The sequence below is a fragment of the Cetorhinus maximus genome, chromosome 18 (assembly GCF_964194155.1).
Source record: "Cetorhinus maximus chromosome 18, sCetMax3.hap1.1, whole genome shotgun sequence".
In the NCBI taxonomy this organism is placed as follows: Eukaryota; Metazoa; Chordata; class Chondrichthyes; order Lamniformes; family Cetorhinidae; genus Cetorhinus; species Cetorhinus maximus.
Genome location: NC_135896.1, coordinates 34,091,386 through 34,111,169, shown reverse-complemented (window position 1 = coordinate 34,111,169; position 19,784 = coordinate 34,091,386). Strand labels below are relative to the sequence as shown.

The 19,784-nt window shown below is 40.0% G+C and overlaps 1 protein-coding gene across 5 annotated transcripts in view; it reads left to right on the top strand.

Annotated features, from left to right (window-relative positions):
• nemf (nuclear export mediator factor) overlaps nucleotides 1-19,784 on the top strand; it is a 212,832-nt gene that overhangs the window by 110,227 nt on the left and 82,821 nt on the right. For 3 of the 5 annotated variants that reach the window (XM_078562355.1, XM_078562354.1, XM_078562353.1), the window contains exons 1-4: nucleotides 3,743-3,867; nucleotides 9,395-9,463; nucleotides 10,606-10,708; nucleotides 11,602-11,727. In XM_078562355.1, the coding sequence (XP_078418481.1) occupies nucleotides 3,812-3,867; nucleotides 9,395-9,463; nucleotides 10,606-10,708; nucleotides 11,602-11,727 (354 nt within the window). In that variant the 5' untranslated portion in view covers nucleotides 3,743-3,811. Of the gene's footprint in view, nucleotides 1-3,742; nucleotides 3,868-9,394; nucleotides 9,464-10,605; nucleotides 10,709-11,600; nucleotides 11,728-19,784 lie in introns of those variants that run through there. The other 2 variants (XM_078562357.1, XM_078562356.1) reach the window with 2 other exon arrangements.

Sequence of the window (19,784 nt, the reverse complement as noted above, 5' to 3'; positions counted from 1 at the left end):
GCCTAATATAATCATATTCACCAAATCATATCTTACAGCCAATATCCCAGACACCACTATCATCATCCCTGGGTATGTCGGTCTGTTTCTAATGTAATAGCACTCCGGAACTTCTTCAGCCTCAGCTTCAGTGTGAGCTGACTGTGCTAACTTGTTTAACTCTGGATCTGCTTTCTGAGCCTCAATTAATGAAGACCTGCCAAACACTTCCTTTGAATTATCCTCATTCTTAAAGGAAGTTTTAGCTACTCTAACATCTGCTCGTGGTATTACTTTGATCTCTGCTGATGGATTTTACTTAGCCATTGCTCTGGTCACCACACACAATAGAAAAATACCAGGAACTTGCTCTTGTAACTACTGTATCTCTTTAGCCTCTCTTGGACTTTCCATAATTATGGGCGAAGCTATAACCTTCACTCCTGTCAAATCACTCCCCAGGAGTAAATCAACTCCATCCACAGGTAATTTCTTAACCACTCCTACAACCACCAATCCAGACAACAAATCACACTTCAATTGCACTTTGTACAATGGAGCCAGGATATACTCTCCATTGATCCCGTTTACCAATACTTTAGCTTTCATTGAACTTTCTGGAGGGAAAACTAGGTCCTTCTCCAGCAACAGAGTTTGAGTAGCTCCTGTGTCCCTTAATATAGTTATGGGTTTAGCTGCATCACTTGATGAAAAAGGGGTTATCTTTCCTTTAGACAAAAACCCTTTATATCTCTCATCCACCTTATTCACTTCACCTGCATTCACAGCAGTGTTTACCTCCAGACCATTATTTGTAGTTAAAGCTACAATTTGATCTGTGGCATTTTCTTTTTGAGTTCCCTTTTCAGGCTCACTCTTACGAACTCCAACAAGTCCCATGGGCTTCCCTCGCAACTCCAGCCTTCCGAACGAATGTATCCCACTTTATTACAATGGAAACACTTAAGCCTTTGAGTTTCACCTCCACCCTCAGTACCTTTTTCCTGATCTGCGGAGGAGATTTCAAGTATTCCCAACAATCCATTCTTTACCCTGGCTACTTGCCTTCCTTTCATTCTCGCTCTTTCTATCCTTTTCAAATTTATGGCAGTGCATTACTGCTGCCCATCTAGCAGTTGTAACCCTTTGGTCTTCAACAGAAGGTAGGAAGTTTTTTAATTCTTCCAAGAAAATGGTCTCTCTGAGAACTTCACAGGTAGTTTCAACTCCTAATGCTCATATCCACCTGTCAAAACTACTTTGCTTAATCCTTTCAAATTCAATGTAAGTTTGCCCAGGCTGTTTCCTTAAATTTCAAAACTTTTGTCTGTATGCTTCAGGAGCCAACTCATATGCACTCAAAATGGCCTTTTTCACCACATCATAATCCCTAGAAACCTCCTCTCACAGTGAAGCATAAATTTCCTGTGCTCTACCTGTCAACTTGCTCTACGTGGGCAATGTCCAGTTTTCCTTTGGCCAGTTCATCTGTTTAGCTATCTTCTCAAATTAAATAAAGAATGCTTCAACATCTCTTTCCTCAAACCTTGGAAGAGCTTGTACAAATTTAAATATCTTCCCACTGGGTTCTGATCTGGAAATAAGTCCTGCCTCATCTACTGGTGTCTCTTTTTTAACTGTCAGCATTTTAAGGTGGAATTCTCTTTTTTTCTTTCCTCCTTTTCTAACTTCGCCATTTCTACCTCCCTTTGAAATGCTCTCTCTCCTTTTATTTTTCCTTCTCTGCCGCTTCTCATTCCAATTTTTTTATTTGCAACTGAATTTGAGCTCATTCAAATGAACCCTTGGAGGACTTGGTCTCTTGGGTATTCCTTCCAATTTCAAATGCTGTGCCATCTCTTAGATTATCTCTGCCTTCCTAGCTTTGGCAGGCAACCCTATTAATTTACTTGCCAATTCGATTAACCTGACTTTTGGCATCCCTTGTAAAATCATCAGGGAAACTTGCAGGAAAGCTTTAGCAGTTTCCAATGCCATCTTATTTTTGACAGTACAACCTTGTTTCTTTTTAGCTTTTATTACTTACTTACCCAGATCGTCGTTGTGTTTTGTTCCAAAATATCTCAGATCCAAGCCCCCAAACTTTGTCACAACTTACTGGGGATAGTGTGCTGAGTATCAAGCCCCACTGCTCCCCGAGCTGCAACAAATGTGAAAAAGTTTGATCAACCCACCTAATTGTTTAATTTAGCTTAACAGAATACGAGCACCAGGTTTGTAAACTTAATAAGTAAATAACTGTTTATTAAACAAATTGTCTTTAACCAGTGGCAAAAGAAAGAAATACGAACTGCTAACTTCTAACTCTATTGCCTAAACTCTACCCCTTCTCAAATCCCTATAGACACACATACAAGTCACATAAGACACACAAAAACATGGATTTTAAGGGTGAGATAAAACAGTTCAATAGCACCAGTTCCAGAGTACAGAATTTGATGGGTTGATTTTGATTGATATCTTCCAAATTCCTTTTAGTTCTTTATTGATGACATGAGGTGATCTTCCAGCACTTTCAGTCAGTCTTTAGTTCACTGGTTGAGCACTTGCCTTTCAATGTCTCTAACTGTGATTTTCCCCTCTGCCTCTTGACAGGGGTTTTCAGAGAGAGCAGGTTATAGAGATATGAGGAGAAAAGGCCAGCTAACTATTATTGTGGAATTACTGGAATCTTACACACACACGAGAGGTTTTAGTTTTCTTTCCTTTCAGGCTAGGAGCTATTCTGCTGCACTGCTCTCACACAAACCCTGGTCACCTAGTCAGAATGTTGTTGGCAGGCAGTTCCCCATTAGACCAGACTCCTCCTCGGCACCATCCTCTCTTTCATGGCACACTATGTTCCAGGACAGCAACATTGTACATATTCCTCACACTGTGCCAGTAGACATGTCTTTCAACTGCAGCCATTGTAATTTTAATCTACAGTCCAACAGAAATAAAAAGATATGTTTTTTACAAATGACTACAATTCAAAAAATACTCCATTGGCTGTAATGTGCTTTGATTCGTTGGTCACAAAAATTGCTGTATAAATGCAAATGTTTCTTTTCGTTTTTCTTTGATCAGAACACCAAGGTCGTGCACTGCTTGGTTCGGCTTACCTACAAAATAAGAACAGGAGGAGCCCATTTGGCCCTTTGAGCCTTCTGCGCAATTCAACAAGTTTACAGCTGATGTTCTAGCTCAATTCCACCTTTCTACACTAAAGTCTGAAACAGCTGAAGAATAGGATGGCACACAGGGACAATATGGAGTTTTGGTGACAGCTGAAAAATTCTCTGTTTTGCTTAAATTCAGTCGGAAGTTCTGGCTTATCCATGGCTTGAATCTGGACGAAGTGTCTGACAACAAAAAGGTAGTTGCAGCGTTAAGGATGGTGGTGGTTGTGTGGAGAGATCCTTTGACTCTGGATAATGTTTCTGCAGGCCAACTAGCAACTAAGAAATGAACCTTGGGGTAATATAATCCAAGGTTGCAGTGCAGGGGCAAAATAAGGAGAAAATTTAGGATTTCGCTTTCCATTGGTACACAAGTGAGAATGGTCCTTCTGCAGAGAGGGTGTTGAATATAAAATGTAATAGAAAAATGCAGTGGCTTACGGGTGCAATTAATGCTAATTTAAAAAGATAAGTTATAATGTAAACTTCGTGTACGTAACGTGCAGTATTTCAGGTGGATCCTACAGTATTTTGACTTAAACGGTCGCGGTGCAGAGTTTTGGTGCAGTCTCTCGCCGTATGGAATTGGCGCTTGCGCAGATGAGTGTGGAGACGGTGCTGGGAACGTTCGGCTTTGACTGGCGGTGAAGATGAAGTCGCGTTTCAACACTATCGATATCCGAGCGATCGTATCAGAGCTGCAGAGGTACCTGAGGCTGATCCCTACCCCATGTGGGCCTGGCCATCTGCCCGCTGCTGGAGCTGATTATCTGAAAACCACGTCATGAGCTTTAGGAGCATGTTCGAACTGCGAGGCCCGCACACCAAATTGTCAACAACAACTTGCATTTATGTAGCGCCTTTAACGTCCCAAGTCGTCAGGAGAGTGAGAGAGACTGTAACCCCCGACCAATGTTAACCGGGTCCCTCGGAGGAAAGTGGTTTTTGGAAACTTCCTAGTCAGCGTTGGCCGCTGTCCAGTTTTGGAACATCTTTTGAATGTTTTTAAATCCGCCCTTGGGATAAGAACCTTGCTGACAATTAAGCCAGCAAAAGCCAGCATTTATTGCCCATTCCTAATTGTCCTTAAGATGGTGGTAGTGAGCTGTCTTTTTATACAGGGTTGCAGTCCATGCAGATACACATACAGTAGTGTTAGGGAGGGTTTTCCAGGTTTTTTGAACAACCAACAGTGAAGGAATGACAGGTGTAGCGCTAAGTTAAGATGGTGTGTGACTTGGAGGGGAACTTGCAGGTGGTAGTTAAAATATTCTTGGTCTCATTGTGCTATCACAGAATATTTACAGAGTCTGCTGAGGTAAGGAAACCACTAACCTTATTAAGAAACAAATTACTGTGGCTTCATCTTGCCATGAGGTCTACAAGAGAGAGCAAGACCATGTGATGTTGCATCGCTACCTGTGATAATGTGTACTGTTCATTAACATATCACATAGTTAGAATTAACTCCTTATACTACAGTGCTGTGTCCATATGCCTGCCACCCTTGTTCTTCTAGTTCATAGAGGTTGCGGGTTTGAAAGGTGTTCTTAAAGAAGGCTTAGTGAGTTGCTACAGTGCATCTTAAATGATACACACTGCCATCACAATGCACAGGTGGTGGAGGGAGTGAATATTAAAGATGGTGGATGGGGGGGGGTGCTGATCAAGCTGGCTACTTTGCCCTGGATGGGATCGAGTTTCTTGTGTTGTTGGAGCTGCACTCATCCAAGCAAGTGGAGAGTATTCCATCACGCTCCAGATTTGAGCCTTGTGCACAGGCTATGGGGAGTGAGGAGGTAAGTTAATTGCTGCAGAAATCTTGGACTCTGATCGGCCCTTGTAGCCACACTATTTGTTTGGCTGGTCTACTTAACTTTCTGGTCAGTGGTAACCCCAGGATGTTGGTGGTGAGGGATTCACCAATGGTAACACTGTTGAGTATCAAGTTAGATTTGTTCTTGTTGGAGATGATCATTGACTGGCACTGTGTGGCATGAATGTTACTTTCCACTTATCAGCCCAAGCCTAAATGTTGACCATATCTTGCTGTATGCAGCTGTGGACTGCTTCGGCATTTGAGGTTTTGCAAATTGTTCTGTTCACTGTGCAATCATCAGCAAACATCTCCATTTCTGATCTTATAATTGAGGAAAAGTCATTGATGAAGTAACTGAAGATGGGTGGGCCTAAGACACTACCCTGAGGGACTCCTGCAGTAAGTTCAGGGCTGAGATGATTGGCCCCCAACATCACAAACATTTTCCTTTGTGCTAGGTATGACTCCAATCAATGGACAGTTTACCCTTTGATTCCCATTTACTTCAATATTGCTAGGGCTTCTTGATGTCATACTTAGCCAAATACTATCTTGAAGTCCAGGGGAGTCATTCTCACCTCACCTCTGGAATTTGGCTCATTTGTTCATGTTTAGACCAAGGATGTACAGTAATGAGGTCTGGAGCTAAGTAACCATGGCGAAACCCACACTGAGCATCAGTGAGCAGGTTATTGCTGATTAAGTGCTGCTTGATAACTGTTGATAACACTTTCCATCACTTTGCTCATGATTGAGAATAGACTGATGGGCTAGGAATTCACCAATTGGATTTGTCCTGCTTTTGTGTACAGGACAGACGTGGGCAATTTTTCATTTTGTTAGGTGAATGTCAGTATTGCAGCTGTACTGGAGTAGGGTGGGTAGGGGTAGGGCTATTTTTGACAGTCAAGTCTTTAGGGTTATATGGAGGATGTATGTCCTCATGGTGAATACGGGATTTGGTCTCTGTAAGGATGAGGAGTGGTCACACCTATCAATACTGTAATGGACAGATGCATTTGTGACAGATTGGTGAAGATGAGATCAAGTAGGTTTTTTTCTTGCATAGATTCTCTCAACAGCTGTCATTGGCCAAGTCTGATTAATATGCCCTTCAGAACTTGGTCAGCTCTGTCAGTTGTGGCGCTATTAAGCTACTCTTGGTGATGGACATTGAAGCTCCCGTCCAGAGTATAAAGAGGCAATGAAGTGTGAGGTTATCCATTTTGGTCGGAAGAATAAAAAGGTGACTTATTATTTAAATGGAGAGAAACTTCAGAATGCTTCAGTGTGGAGGGATCTGGGTGTCCTCGTGCATGAATCGCTGAAAGCTAGTATGCTGGTACAGCAGGTAATAAGGAAGGCAAATGGAATTTTGGCATTTATTGCTAAAGGAATAGAGTATAAAAATAGGGAAGTGTTGTTGCAACTGTACAAGGCATTGGTGAGACTGCACCTGGAGTACTGTGCACAGTTTTGGTCCCCTTACTTGAGGAAGGATGTAGTTGCATTGGAGGCGATTCAGAGGAGGTTCACTAGATTGATTCCAGAGATGTAGGGCTTGTCTTATGAGGAGAGATTGAGCAGTTTAGGCCTATACTCGCTAGAGTTTGGAAGGAGGAGAGGAGATCTAATTGAGGTATATAAGATGCTAATGGGGATAGACAAAGTCGACGTGGAGTGGATGTATCCCCTTGTGGGGCATTCTAGAACAAGAGGCCATAGTTTTAGGCTAAGGGTTGGTAGATTTAAATCAGATGAGGAGGAATTACTTTTCTCAAAGGGTTGTGAATCTGTAGATTTGACTACCTCAGAGTGCAGTGGATGCCGGGACGCTGAATAAATTTAAGGAGGAGATAGACAGATTTTTAATTAGTAACAGGTTGAAAAGTTATGGGGAGGGGGGTGGGGAAATTGAAATTGAGGCTGAAATGAGATCAGCCATGAACGTATTGAATGGCGGGGCAGGCTCGAGGGGCTGAATTGACTACTCCTGTTCCTAGTTCTTATGTTTTTATCAACATCCTGGGGGTTAATGTTGACCAGAAACTGAACTGAACTAGCCATATAAATACTGTGGCTACAAGAGCAGATCAGAGGTTAGGAATCGTGCGATGAGTAACCCACCTCCTGACTCCCCAAAGCCTATCCACCATCTACAAGGCACAAGTCAGGAGTGTGATGGAATATTCCCCACTTGCTTGGATGAATGCAGCTCCCACAACTCAAGAAGCTTGACAGCATTCAGGACAAAGCAGCCTGCTTGATTGGCACCACATCCACATACATTTACTCCCTCCACCACTGATGAACAGTGCCAGCAGTATGTACCTTCTGTGCACTGCAGGAAATCACCAAGGCCCCTTCGACAGCACTTTCCAAACCCACAACCAATACTATCTAGAAGGACAAAGGCAGGAACACCACTGCCTGGAGGTTCCCCTCCAAGCCACACACCATCCTGACTTGGAAATATATTGCCGTTCCTTCACTGTTGCTGGGTCAAAATCCTGGAACTCCCTAACAGTACTGTGGGTGTACCTACACCACAGGGACTGCAGTGGTTCAAGAAGGCAGCTCACCACCACCTTCTCAAGGGCAATTAGGGATGGGCAACAAATGCTGGCCTAGCCAGTGACACCCACTTCCAATGTATGAATTCAGAAAAAAGATACGTGGATATTTTGCCAAGTAAGCTTCTCACAATCACCAGAAACAAATTAACAAAAACTGTGTGTAAATGGATGTTGTTTCCCTAAATAACAACAATAACTGCACTTCAAAAATAAGTCATTCGTTGTAAAGTGCTTTGGATTGTCTTGAGGATGTGAAGGGCGCTATCTAAATGCAAGTTTTTTTCTGAAGTAGAAACGTTAAGGTTTTCTAATTTAATTTTTATCAACAAAGCAGATTATAGACATCAAGTCATGATCTCTTCAATTCCAGTTCTACTATATTTAGTTTTACGAACTTTGTCAATCCCATGTTCAGTGACAATAGCTATTCTCACTTCTTGGTAAAATCCAATCTCTTTTCATCAAATCAGTTTCTCCTGCAGTTTGAGGCACCGCTGCTTTCTGCAACTTCGTAGCTTTAAGAAAATTTAAACAGTAAGAGAGAACTTTCCATTGTTGACTCCTTCCAAGCTTAGATCATGCATTGAGATCCATATGTCCTTGATCTATATGGTCCACTACCTCACAAGGTGCATTTATGCACTGAGCCACATGGACACCTCCTGCTGTGTTTTTGATCTTTGTGGGTATGCACATAGCCCTGTATACCCTGGAAATTGCTGTTTGTACTGTTGGTATATAAGCATTCAGCATGAGTGGCAGCATTAAAATAGCGGATAAAAGCAATGTGTCTTCTGTGTGCCTAAGCATTAATGGTCCAATATCTGAAGCAGTAACTTCTTGCCTTGTTTTTGAGTGGGGTATGAAAAAAGGCTATTTTTTGTTTAAAATAAGAAAGACTTTGTATTTCAAAATTTGCAGATGACACAAGAATTATGAATTGTGAGGAGGATAGTGATAGACTTCAGGAACACAGGCAGACTGGTAGAATGAGGGAGGAGAAATGTGAAGTGATACATTTTGGTAAGAAGGATGAGGAGGCAACTTAAATAAAGGATACAATTCTAAGTGGATGCTGGAGCAAAGGGACCTGAGAGTATATGTGCATGAATCATCGAAGGTAGCAGAACAGATTGAGAAACTGGTTAATAAGGCATATGGGATTCTGGGCTTTATAATTTAAAGGCATAGAGTAGAAAAGCAAAGCAGTTCTGGTGAATCTTTATAAACACTGGTTTAGCCTCAACTGGAGTGTTGCTTTCAGTTCTGAAAGGACATGAAGGCATTGGAGAGGGTGGAGAAAGGATTTATGAAAATGGTTCCGAGGATAAGAGACTTCAGTTATGAGGATAAATTGGTGAAACTGTAAGGTTGAACAGAGATTTAATAGAGATGTTCAAAATCATAAGGGGTCTGGACAGAGTGGATAGGGTGAAACTGTTCTCATTGGAAGAAGATTTGAGAATCAGAGGACACTAATTTAAGCTGATTAGCAAAAAGAACCAGGGGCAACATGAAAAAAACCCTTTTAACGCAATCAGTGGTTAGGATCTGGAATGCAGTGCTTGAGTGTGTCATAAAGCCTGATTCATTGGTGCCTTTCAAAAGAGAATTGGATAATTACCTGAAGAGAGAAAATTTGCAGGGCTACAGAGAAATTACATGGGAGTGGGATTAGTTGAGTAGCTCTTAGAGAGCTGACATAGACAGAACGAGCTGAGTGGCTTCCTGTGCTGTAACCATTCCAGGATAATAAACTGTTTGATTTTATGGTGGTTATGTAAACCTTTTTTAATTACTTGTCTTTATTTAAAATAATTAATTTTTGTTTCATTTAGCCTACTAGGGATGAGGGTAAACAATGTGTATGATGTGGACAACAAAACTTACCTCATTCGACTTCAGAAGTAAGTTCGGCTATGTAACTTGTGTTTTGTTGCATCTGTCAAAGTACTGTTGACCGTTAACAGAATTATGTATATTTAATAAAAATGGGTGGTTGAATCAATTTTTTTTGCCAGTACAATAATTTTATATATATCTTTCCTATTTTCTAAAATGAATAGGTGATGAGTCCATCTGGATCTAATCAAATACATAATAAACTTGATGAAGTATTATTTATTTGGACTGGCTAATTTGTTCAGTGCAGAAATAATCTTTCAGAAACAATGGGCACAGGACCAAGCTAATTTCCAAACAAATGTATTCCACCTAAACTGGCTTGCATACTTCAACATCCCTTGAATCTGTACCTTCTTGCATTTAAGTTTTTGTGGCTGAACACATTCTTAAAAGCTTAACACCCACCCGGCCCACCTCCCCCACCAACCTTTTAACATCTGCCTGTGCAGTCCACTTGATAACATGCAATTTCCTGCAGCACAGCGTGTGTTGGCGCAGCAGCAATAAAGGTAAAACTCATGTAGGGATAGCTAGGTGATGTCAATTTCATTCTATCTGGTAGAATGCATTGTTCTTGCACCGTACTCCATTCAATACATAGAAAACTATCAACTGTTGCAGCTGAACTCCAGGGGAACTCCAGTAACCCTAACACTAAATCAGAACTACTTTATTTAATAGACAAGTACTTAACAATTTGAATGACATGATGCTGGTGGTGAAACTTGTTTCAATCCTTTTTTTATTTTGATTTCAAACAATTTTAAATACAAATATATTTGATTCTCCTCCACTTTAGAACAGTGCAGTTATTTTGTTACTTACAAAACCTGCATCCTATTCATCCAGACAGAAAGCAATATAATTTTAAATACAACTGTTGCTATTGCATAAAACAAAATCGGTTAGTTCTCAATGTCTAGTTAAAGCTTGTATGCTGGAAGTACAACTTTGAAATAATTTAGTATTTGGTTTTAAGATCAGGCTAGATTTTTTTAATTCAAATTACATATCCCACCAATAATTATAATAATAATAGAAGCATCAAGAAGGATGCTAATTTACTGATAACAAAATATCACATTCACACATTGTCTTTAACTTGTTTGTTTCCATTTTACCTGTCCTTTCCATTTCTTCACAGGCCAGAATCAAAAGCAGTGCTTTTGGTTGAATCTGGTATCCGGATCCACACAACGGAGTTTGAATGGCCAAAGAATATGATGCCCTCAGGCTTTGCGATGAAGGTACAAAATGGTCATCACCTGATAGTATCCGTGAATAATATTCCTATAGTAATTTTATAGTTTTAACAAACCTGCAGTAACCTTTGTGAAATGGACGATGTGTTGGACACCTATAACATTAAATATGTAATCAACTTACACAAGGTGTAAGATGAAGTAGCATCTACTAGTGCAGTAATAGTAGGTGCACATAGTGGTTAAGTAATGTTTTGAGTTAAGCTTTTTTTAATACCAAAAAGTATTTCTGTTTGCACTAACTTTGTGGGCATGAGATTTAAAATTATAAAATCTATGGAAGCATTAGAACCAGTTACCTGATTTAATTTTACAGCTGTTAAAGAATAGATAATTGTTTTGGGGGCGACTTGGAAACTCTGCTTTTATGTGTCTGAATGGTTTGTCCTTCATGATTTTGATTGTTTCCATTGGCAAAAAGTTTGAAAACTAGAGGACACCAATTTAAGGTGAATGGCATCTGGAAGTGTGGCAGAGGCAGTTTCAATTGTGATTTTCAAAAGGAAATGGGATAAGCAGCTGAAGAGAGAAAACTTGCACGGCTATGGGGAAAGGACAGGGGAGTGGGACTAGCTGAGTTGCTTTTGCGGAAAGCTGGCACAGACATGATGGGCTGAATTGGCCTCTTCTACTGTAACCATTTTATGTTGTTTTATAATATAGTTTTGTAAATTACTCCCTGATACACTTAAAATACATCAGTTATTCTGCGTTTATTTTGAAATTATATTAAGGTATGGAATATCTTCTTGCTTTGAGTCCTGATTCAGTCACAAAGTAGAAATCCTCCTCTTTCTTCCATCAATCTCACCTGGTTACTAGGGTTATTGATTGCAGGAAATTTCTACTAACACTATGATTTTTATTTTTTGTTGCAGTGTCGTAAACATCTAAAGTCACGAAGAATGATCCACATTAAGCAACTTGGTGTTGACAGAATTGTAGATTTTCAGTTTGGCTCCGATCAAGCAGCCTACCACTTGATTGTTGAACTGTATGACCGAGTAAGTCACAATAAAAAATCACTTTTCTTTGAAAAATAATATGGTCATATATTTTTGATACGTTCATTGTACAAATTGGCAATGTTAAAGGTATTTTCTACATGGAAGCTAAAACTTATCTTGGGCGTTCTTCCCCATTCTTTTGTCTTCCATGTATCTTGGGATAAGCCTCCAGTCTCTGTAAACAGTAGTGCAAGTGCCATTGGTTGCCAGTTGGATAAATTCGTAATTTATTGTGCACCAGATTGAACTATTTGACGTCGTTCTTATTTTAGTTTGTGATTTTTTTATTTTGTTTTGGTTTGTATATATACATCCTCACTGGAGCTTTTTATTGTTTAATGGTTCTATATTTTACAGCTCTTTCATACATGCATTCTCCAGCTTTGAGTTTTTTAGAACTTCTATTGTGATATTTTGCATCAATCCTGTGAAACCATGTGGGGATTCACCGCTGCTCTGTACTGTCTTTCCTGTTTTGTTGGTAGGAAATAAGTTATCAGTCAGAGAAGTAACCACTGCAGTGGTTAACACACTGTATCTAGCAATTTGGTTCAACTGAAGCCCAGGTTAACGGGTTGAATGTTTCCTCCTTCCCAGGTGACTGTAATTCTTTATGTGAAATGATTTGGGTAGCGTTAACTCACCTGGGAGAAATGGTTGTATAATACAGATCTACTTGCAGTTTAGCATAAGTTGGAATAGAGCAGCTATCTAGTTCATAAGTGATAGGGATGACTGTTCCAACAAGTGGGGTAAGAAATTACATTAATGTGGATTAGAGTGTGGCCTTCTGAACTTGGTGTTGCGACCCATTGTTGGGGATAAGTGTAGATATCTTCATTCTAGGACTCTATATTTAGGGGAATAAAATAGTATTCTTTGCAGTCAAGATTGAGAGTCCAGTAGGTGTGTTGTCTACCCGGTGCTATGATAAGGGACATTTTAAACAGCTAAAAGAACCTGGAAAGGGAGAGGGGAGGATCCAGTTGTTGTGATCCATGTTGGAAACAATGACATAGGAAAGATGTGAGAAGAGCTAAGGGATTATCAAGAGTTCAAAGCTAAATGGAAAAGCTGGACCTCACAGGTAATAATCGCAGGATTATTACCCAAGATATAAGCAAATTAACAAAGAGACAAACAGATTAAGAGGTCACATGGCTAAGCGATGTTTGAAAGAAAGGTTCTATTTTATGGGACCCTAGCACTAGTGCTGGGGCCGGAAGGAGCTGTATTGTTGTGATGAGCTGCATCTGAACTGGGCAGGGACCAAGATGCAAGCAGAAGGATAACCAGTGCTGTAATAAAGACTTCAAACTAATAACATGAAGGTTGGGGGAGGGCTGTGGAATTGCTAGAAATGGCAGAAAATTAACAACAAAAGAATCAGTAAGAGAGAGTTCAGGACAAACTAAAGGAAGGAAGAAGGGTAACACAACTGGCCGGATATCAGATAAATTCATAAAGCATAAAGGTAAAATAACTACGAAAAACAGCGAGGGATAATAAAATCAATTTAAACTGTATGTATAGCAATATACATAGTATTTACAACAAAATGGATGACTGGAGCCAATAATTTGCTGAGGGGATCCAGATATATTAAGGTTGTTTGAAGCATAGCTAACCAAGAGGACCAGATTGGCAACTAAATATTGGCATATATAATACATTTAGGAAGGAAAGTGAAGGAAGGGGGCTAGGTGTGTAACTGTACTAATTAAAGAAAACATGACAGCAATAGAAAAAAAGGATGTAGCAAGCAGTAAGATGGGTATAGAATAGATATGGATTGACTCAGAAGATAAGGGATTCATCACCCTATTGGGATATGCTGTAGGCCACTAAGTAGTGGGAGGGAATTGAAAGAAGAGATAGATAAGCAAATCTACAAGGTGAATAGCTGGCATAGAATAATAACCATAGGAAATTTCAACTACCCCCAAATAAACTGCCAGGATGAAGTACCAAAAGGAGAAAAGGGAAGTGAGTTTTTACTGTGTGTAAGAAACTCCTTTCGCATTCAGCACTTAAAAAGTGTTCGAACCATGCCTTCAAGAACTATATTTTCTTTCAAATTTTGGAAGGACACTTGGGAGCTGACTTGGATGCTTTTTAAAGAAAGGCCATAAATTCACCTTGGATTGTGGACAAGCATGCTTTTTCTAAGATATCACATGACCAGCATGGTAATTGTGGAGGAGAGCTATTTGTTTATTTGAACTGTAATCGTTTTAATTGATGGGGGGGAGAAAAACTTTTAAAGGTAAAGGCGTGGTGATTTACTGGAAATCACCTGATGGAGGAGCTTTATATTTTGAACTTGTTTTGAACTCAGTTGGGAATGAACTGAGAAGGAGAAAAGTTGTCCAACTTGAGCTCTCCTTGCCTTGCATGAAGCACAGTGTGGTTATCAGTATCCAGCCAGGAACTCTCATCTCAGGAAATTTGTCTGTATTTGGAAACCCGAGAAGCTGAGACAGGAAGGATTGATGCAGCTCTATTTTCCTCCATGCTGAAGCTCCTTTGGTGAGAACCTCCCGACATCTACTGGGATTAGCAATCTGTCCTTGTACAAGAGAGCACCAAATCGACAGTGTCAAAACCCTGCATACTTTATCCTTTTTATAAAGTTTTTCTTCAGCTCCCTCCTATCTCTGCAGAGACCCTATTTGTTTGTCCTTTGTTTCTGTGTGTGTGTGGTAGATGTTGTTCAGAAGTTACCCATAGACAGAGTTGACTTACTCCTGGGAAATATTTTAGCTGGAGTGAAGGTAGTAGCTTCTCCCATTATTATGGAAAGCCCATGTGAAGTTAGAGACAGAGCAGTTACAGGAAAAGGTGCCAGGAATTTTTCCTTCGTGTATGATGACCTGAACAATGGCTAAGCAAAGTCCATCATTGGAGGTCAAAGTGATACCACAGACAGATATTTGGCTTGCTGAAACTTTCTTTAAAGATGTTTAGTAAATCTTTTCTAGTTGAGGCTCAACAAGCTGATCTGGAGTTAAATAAGATAGCACAATCAGGCCAAACTGAAGCTGAGGAAGTTCCAGAATGTTGTTATATTAAAAATGAGATACTAATGAGAAAGCCGCAACCTCCTCACAGATGAAGAGTGGACGGTTGTTAATCAGATTGTGGTACCGCCCAAGTATTGTAAAGAGATATTATGGATAGTACATGAAATTCCTGTGGCAGGACATGTAGGGTTACCGAAAACTCATGCACAGATACATAGACAGTTTTACTGGCCAGGTTTTCACAAGGACATGGTGCAGTTTTGTAAAACGTGCTATACGTACCAGTTGGTGGGAAAACTACAACCTACAATCAAGCTGGCACCCTTAATTCCCATACCAGTTTTTGGGAAGCCATTGAGTAGGGTGTTAGTAGACTATATGGAACTGTTACCAAAAACGAAAGCAGGACACCAGTATATCCTTACTATTATGGATACGGCAACTCGATTTCCAGTGGTCATCCCTTTAAGAACAGTTAAAGCTAAAGTATTGTAGAGAAGTTAACCCAATTTTGCATTCAATATGGATTACCGTTGGAGGTCCAGTCGGACCAAGGTTCAGATTTTTTGTCTAAAATTTTTCAAAACATGATGAGTAGTTTGGGTATAAAACAGTTAACATATGAATTAGGAGCAGGAGTAGGCCTCTCGACCCCTTGAGCCTGCTTCGCCATTCAATAAGATCATGGCTGATCTGAATGTAACCTCAACCCTACATTCCTGCCTGCCCCAAATAACCTATCATTCCTTGTAAATCAATAATCTATCTGGCTCTACCTTAAAAATGTTCAAAGACCCGCTTCCACCGCCTTTTGAGGAAGAGAGTTCCAAAGACTCACAACCCTCTGAGAGAAAATATTTCTCCTCATCTCTGTCTTAAATGAGTGAGCCCTTATTTTTAAACAGTGACCCCTAGTTCTAGATTCTCCCACAAGAGGAAACATCCTCTCCACATCCAGCCTGTCAAGACCTCTCAAGATCTTAAAGGTTTCAATTAAGTCGCCTCTAACTCTTCTAAATGCCAGTGCATACAAGCCTATCCTGTCCAGCCTTTCCTCATAAGACAACCCGTCCATTCCTTGTTTTAGCCTAGTAAACCTTCTCTGACCTGCTTCTAACACATTTACGTCTTTCTTTAAATAAGGAGACCGGTACTGTACATAATACTCCAGATGTGGTCTCACCAAGGCCCTGTATAACTGAAGCATAACCTCCATACTTTTGTAATCAATTCTGCTCACAATAAATGATAACATTCTATTAGCTTTCCTAATTTCCTGCTGTACCTGCATACTAACCTTTTGTGATTCATGCACTAGGATACCCAGATCTCTCTGAATCTCAGAGTTCCTCAAACTCTCACCATTTAGATAGCTTCTTTTTTATTCTTCCTGCAAAAATGAATGATTTCACATCTGGCCACATTATACTCCATTTGCCAGATCTTTGTCCACTCACTTAACCTATCTATGTCACTTTATAGCCTCCTTATATCCTTTTTACAATTTACTTTCCTACCTATCTTTGTGTCATCAGCAAATTTAGCAACCATTCCTTTGGTCACTTCATCCAAGTCATTTATATAAATTGTAATAAGTTGAGGCCCCAGCACTGATCCTTGTGGCACAGCACTCGCCACGTCCTGCCACCATAAAAAGTCCCATTTATGCCAAGTCTCTGCTTCCTGGTAGCTCGTCAATCTTCTATCCATGCCAAATATGTTATCCCCTACATCATGAGTTTTTATTTTCTGCAATAACCTTTGATGTGGCACTTTATCAAATGCCTTCTGGAATCTAAGTACAGCACATCCACTAGTTCCCCTTTGTCCACAACACATGTGACTCCTTCAAAGAACTCCAATAAATTGGTTAAACCTGATTTCCCTTTTACAAAACCATGTTGCCTCTGCCTTGAATTTTTCTGAGTGCCATGCTGTAACATCTTTAATAATAGAGTCTAACATTTTCCCTATGACAGATGTTAGGCTAACTGGCCGATAGTTTCTTGCTTTCTGTCTCCTTTGTTCAAAAAGGGAGGAAGTTATATTTGCTATTTTCCAATCTAATTGAACCCTCCCTGCATCTAGGGAATTTTGGAAAATTAAAACCAATGCATCAAATATCTCACTAGTCACTTCTTCTAAGAACTTGAGGTGAAATCCATCTGGACCTGGAGACTTATCAGCCTGCAGCCCCAACAACTTGCTCAATACCACTTCCCTGGCGATTGTAATTTTCCCAAGTTCCTCCCTCCCTTCCATTTCCTAATTTACAGCTGTTTCTGGATCTTATTGGTATCCTCTATAGTGAAGACTGAAGCAAAATCCAGGTTTAATTCATCTGCCATCTCTCTACTTTCCATTATTAATTCCTCAGATGCACACTCTATAGGACCAACACTCACTTTAACTCTTTTTTTATTTAAATATCTATAGAAGTTCTTACTATCCATCTTCATATTACCAGCTAGCTTTCTCTAAAACTCTAATTTTTCCCTCCTTATTAATCTTTTTGTCATTCTTTGCTATTCTTTATATTCTTTCCAATCTTCTGACCTGCCACCTGCCTTTGCATCGTTGTATGTTCTTTCTTTAAGTTTGATACTGTCTCTAACTTTTTTAGTTAACCATGGGTGGTGGGCCCTCCCCTTGGGATTTTTCTTTCTCATTGGAATGTATCTATTCTGTGTGTTCTGAAACATCCCTTTCTATGTCTGCTGCTGAACTTCTATTCAGCTGTCCCTTAACCTCATTTGCCAGTTCACTTTAGCTAGCTCTGCTTTCATGCCCTCATAATTGCCCTTATTTAATTTTAAAATACTAGTCTTGGACGCACTTGTTTTCCCCTCAAAATTAATGTAAAATTCAATCATATTATTATCGCTTCTACCTAGGGGTGCCTTCACTATGAGATTATCAATTAATCCCATCTCGTTGCTCAATACCAGGCCTAGTATAGCCTGCCCTCTGGTTGGTTCCAGAACATGCTGTTCTAAGAAACTATCCCTATAACATTCTATGAACTCCTCATCTACGCTACCTTTGTCTATCTGATTTTTCCAGTTCATATGTAGATTAAAATCCCCCATGATTATTGCTGTACCTTTCAAGCTCCCATTATCTTTTCTTTCATACTCTGTCCTACTGTGTAGTTATAATGAGGGGGTCTGTACACTACTTGTACAGTGACTACTTGCTTTTACCATTCCTCAATAAAGTCCATAGCATATCATCCACAGACACAGGAAGCTTTAGAGAGGCGCAATCAAACTCTCAAAACAATGATTGAAGCATATTGTCATGAATATCCCTATGATTGGGACAAAGGTTTGGACTTTCTTTTAGTTGCTACCTGAGATTCACTGAATGAATCTACCGGTTTTAGTTCTTTTGAATTAGTTTATTGGCGTGAGATAAGAGGCCTTCTCAAAGAAAAGTTTTTAGGACAGGGACAAATCTTCTACATTAGACCATGTGTCCGTGTTCCAGGAATGGCACACGGGAGCCTGCAAAGAAGCTCAAGAACATCTTAGTTTCTCAAACAAAGATGAAGAAATGGGCAGATAAGCAAGCTATGATCTGAATATTACAACCAGGGGATGTTACTGTTATTGCCTTTACATGGGGAACCTCTGAATGCACGGTTCAGTGGTCCATACGAGGTAATTACGAGGGATTGTAAAGTAAATTATTTGATAGACACCCCAGATTGTAGGAAAAAGAATCAGCTGTGTCATATTAATATGTTAAAACAATACCATCGTAGGGAGGAGGATAAGGAGGAGCAGCTATGTTAGGTAGTAAGCCCAGTGGAGGACGAAAGAGACAGTGAGAATGAGGCGGAAGGAGACTTAGGCAGTTCACAAATTGAACCTCCTACTATCCCGTTAGCTCACACTGAAATATTAGGGCAGTTAGACACCATAGTTTCGTACTTAAAGGCGGGACAATGAGAAGATCTGGTGAGGTTACTTACAGAATTTAAAGGAAGCTGTAGGGTTAAACCAGGGTATACGGCTTTAGCCTTGCATGATGTAGATGTAGGGGAATCTTCTCCTATAAAGCAACATCCTTATAGTTAAGTCCAGAGAAACAAGCTCAAGTGAAAGCAGAAATTCAATATATGTTAGAAAATCACCTTATTGAACCTAGTGAAAGCAGTTGGAGTTCTCCAGTCATGTTATTACTAAACCTTATTGGTCAACCAAATTCTGCATGGATTATAGAAAGTTTAACGCAGTAACAAAAACAGATTTCTACCCAATCCCTCGTTTAGAAGATTGTATTGACAGAGTTGGCAGTGCCACACTCCTTACTAAGATAGATTTATTGAGAGGATACTAGCAAGTACCTTTAACGTCGCAAGCTAAGGCAATTTCGGCTTTTGTCACGCTGAATGCCAATGCTGAATAATGCCATTTGGGCTAAAAATTGCTCCAGCCACTTTCCTAAAGGCTAATGAATCAAGTTGTAACTAATGTTCCTAAATATATGGTTTACTTGGATGATGTATTGATTTACAGCAACACTTGGAAAGATCATTTAAAACAATTGGAAACTCTATTTAAACAATTACAGTTGGCAAATCTAGTAATAAACATTGCCAAGAGTTCGCGAAGGCACGAGTATCTTATCTAGGGCATGTCGTAGGGCAGGAGCAAGTGTTGGTTGGCAAGCAAATGTACAGGCTTTAGTGGAACTCCCTGCCCCTAAAACTAAATGGGAAGTTGTGAGATTTTCAGGCATGTGTGGCTTCTATCGTAAGTTTAACTGTTGGGGAACACAGGGTTTAGTGAGAGGGAGGAACAGAAAGAAATCAGTATTAGTAGAGAAATGGTGTTGGAGAAATTGATAGGATTGAAGCCTGATAAATCCCCAGGGCCTGATAATCTACATCCCAGAGTACTTAAGGAAGTGGCCCTAGAAACAGTGGATGCATTCGCGGTCATCTTCCGAGATTCTATAGACTCTGGAACAGTTCCTACAGATTGGAGGGTAGCTAATGTAACCCCATTATTTAAAAAGGGAGGT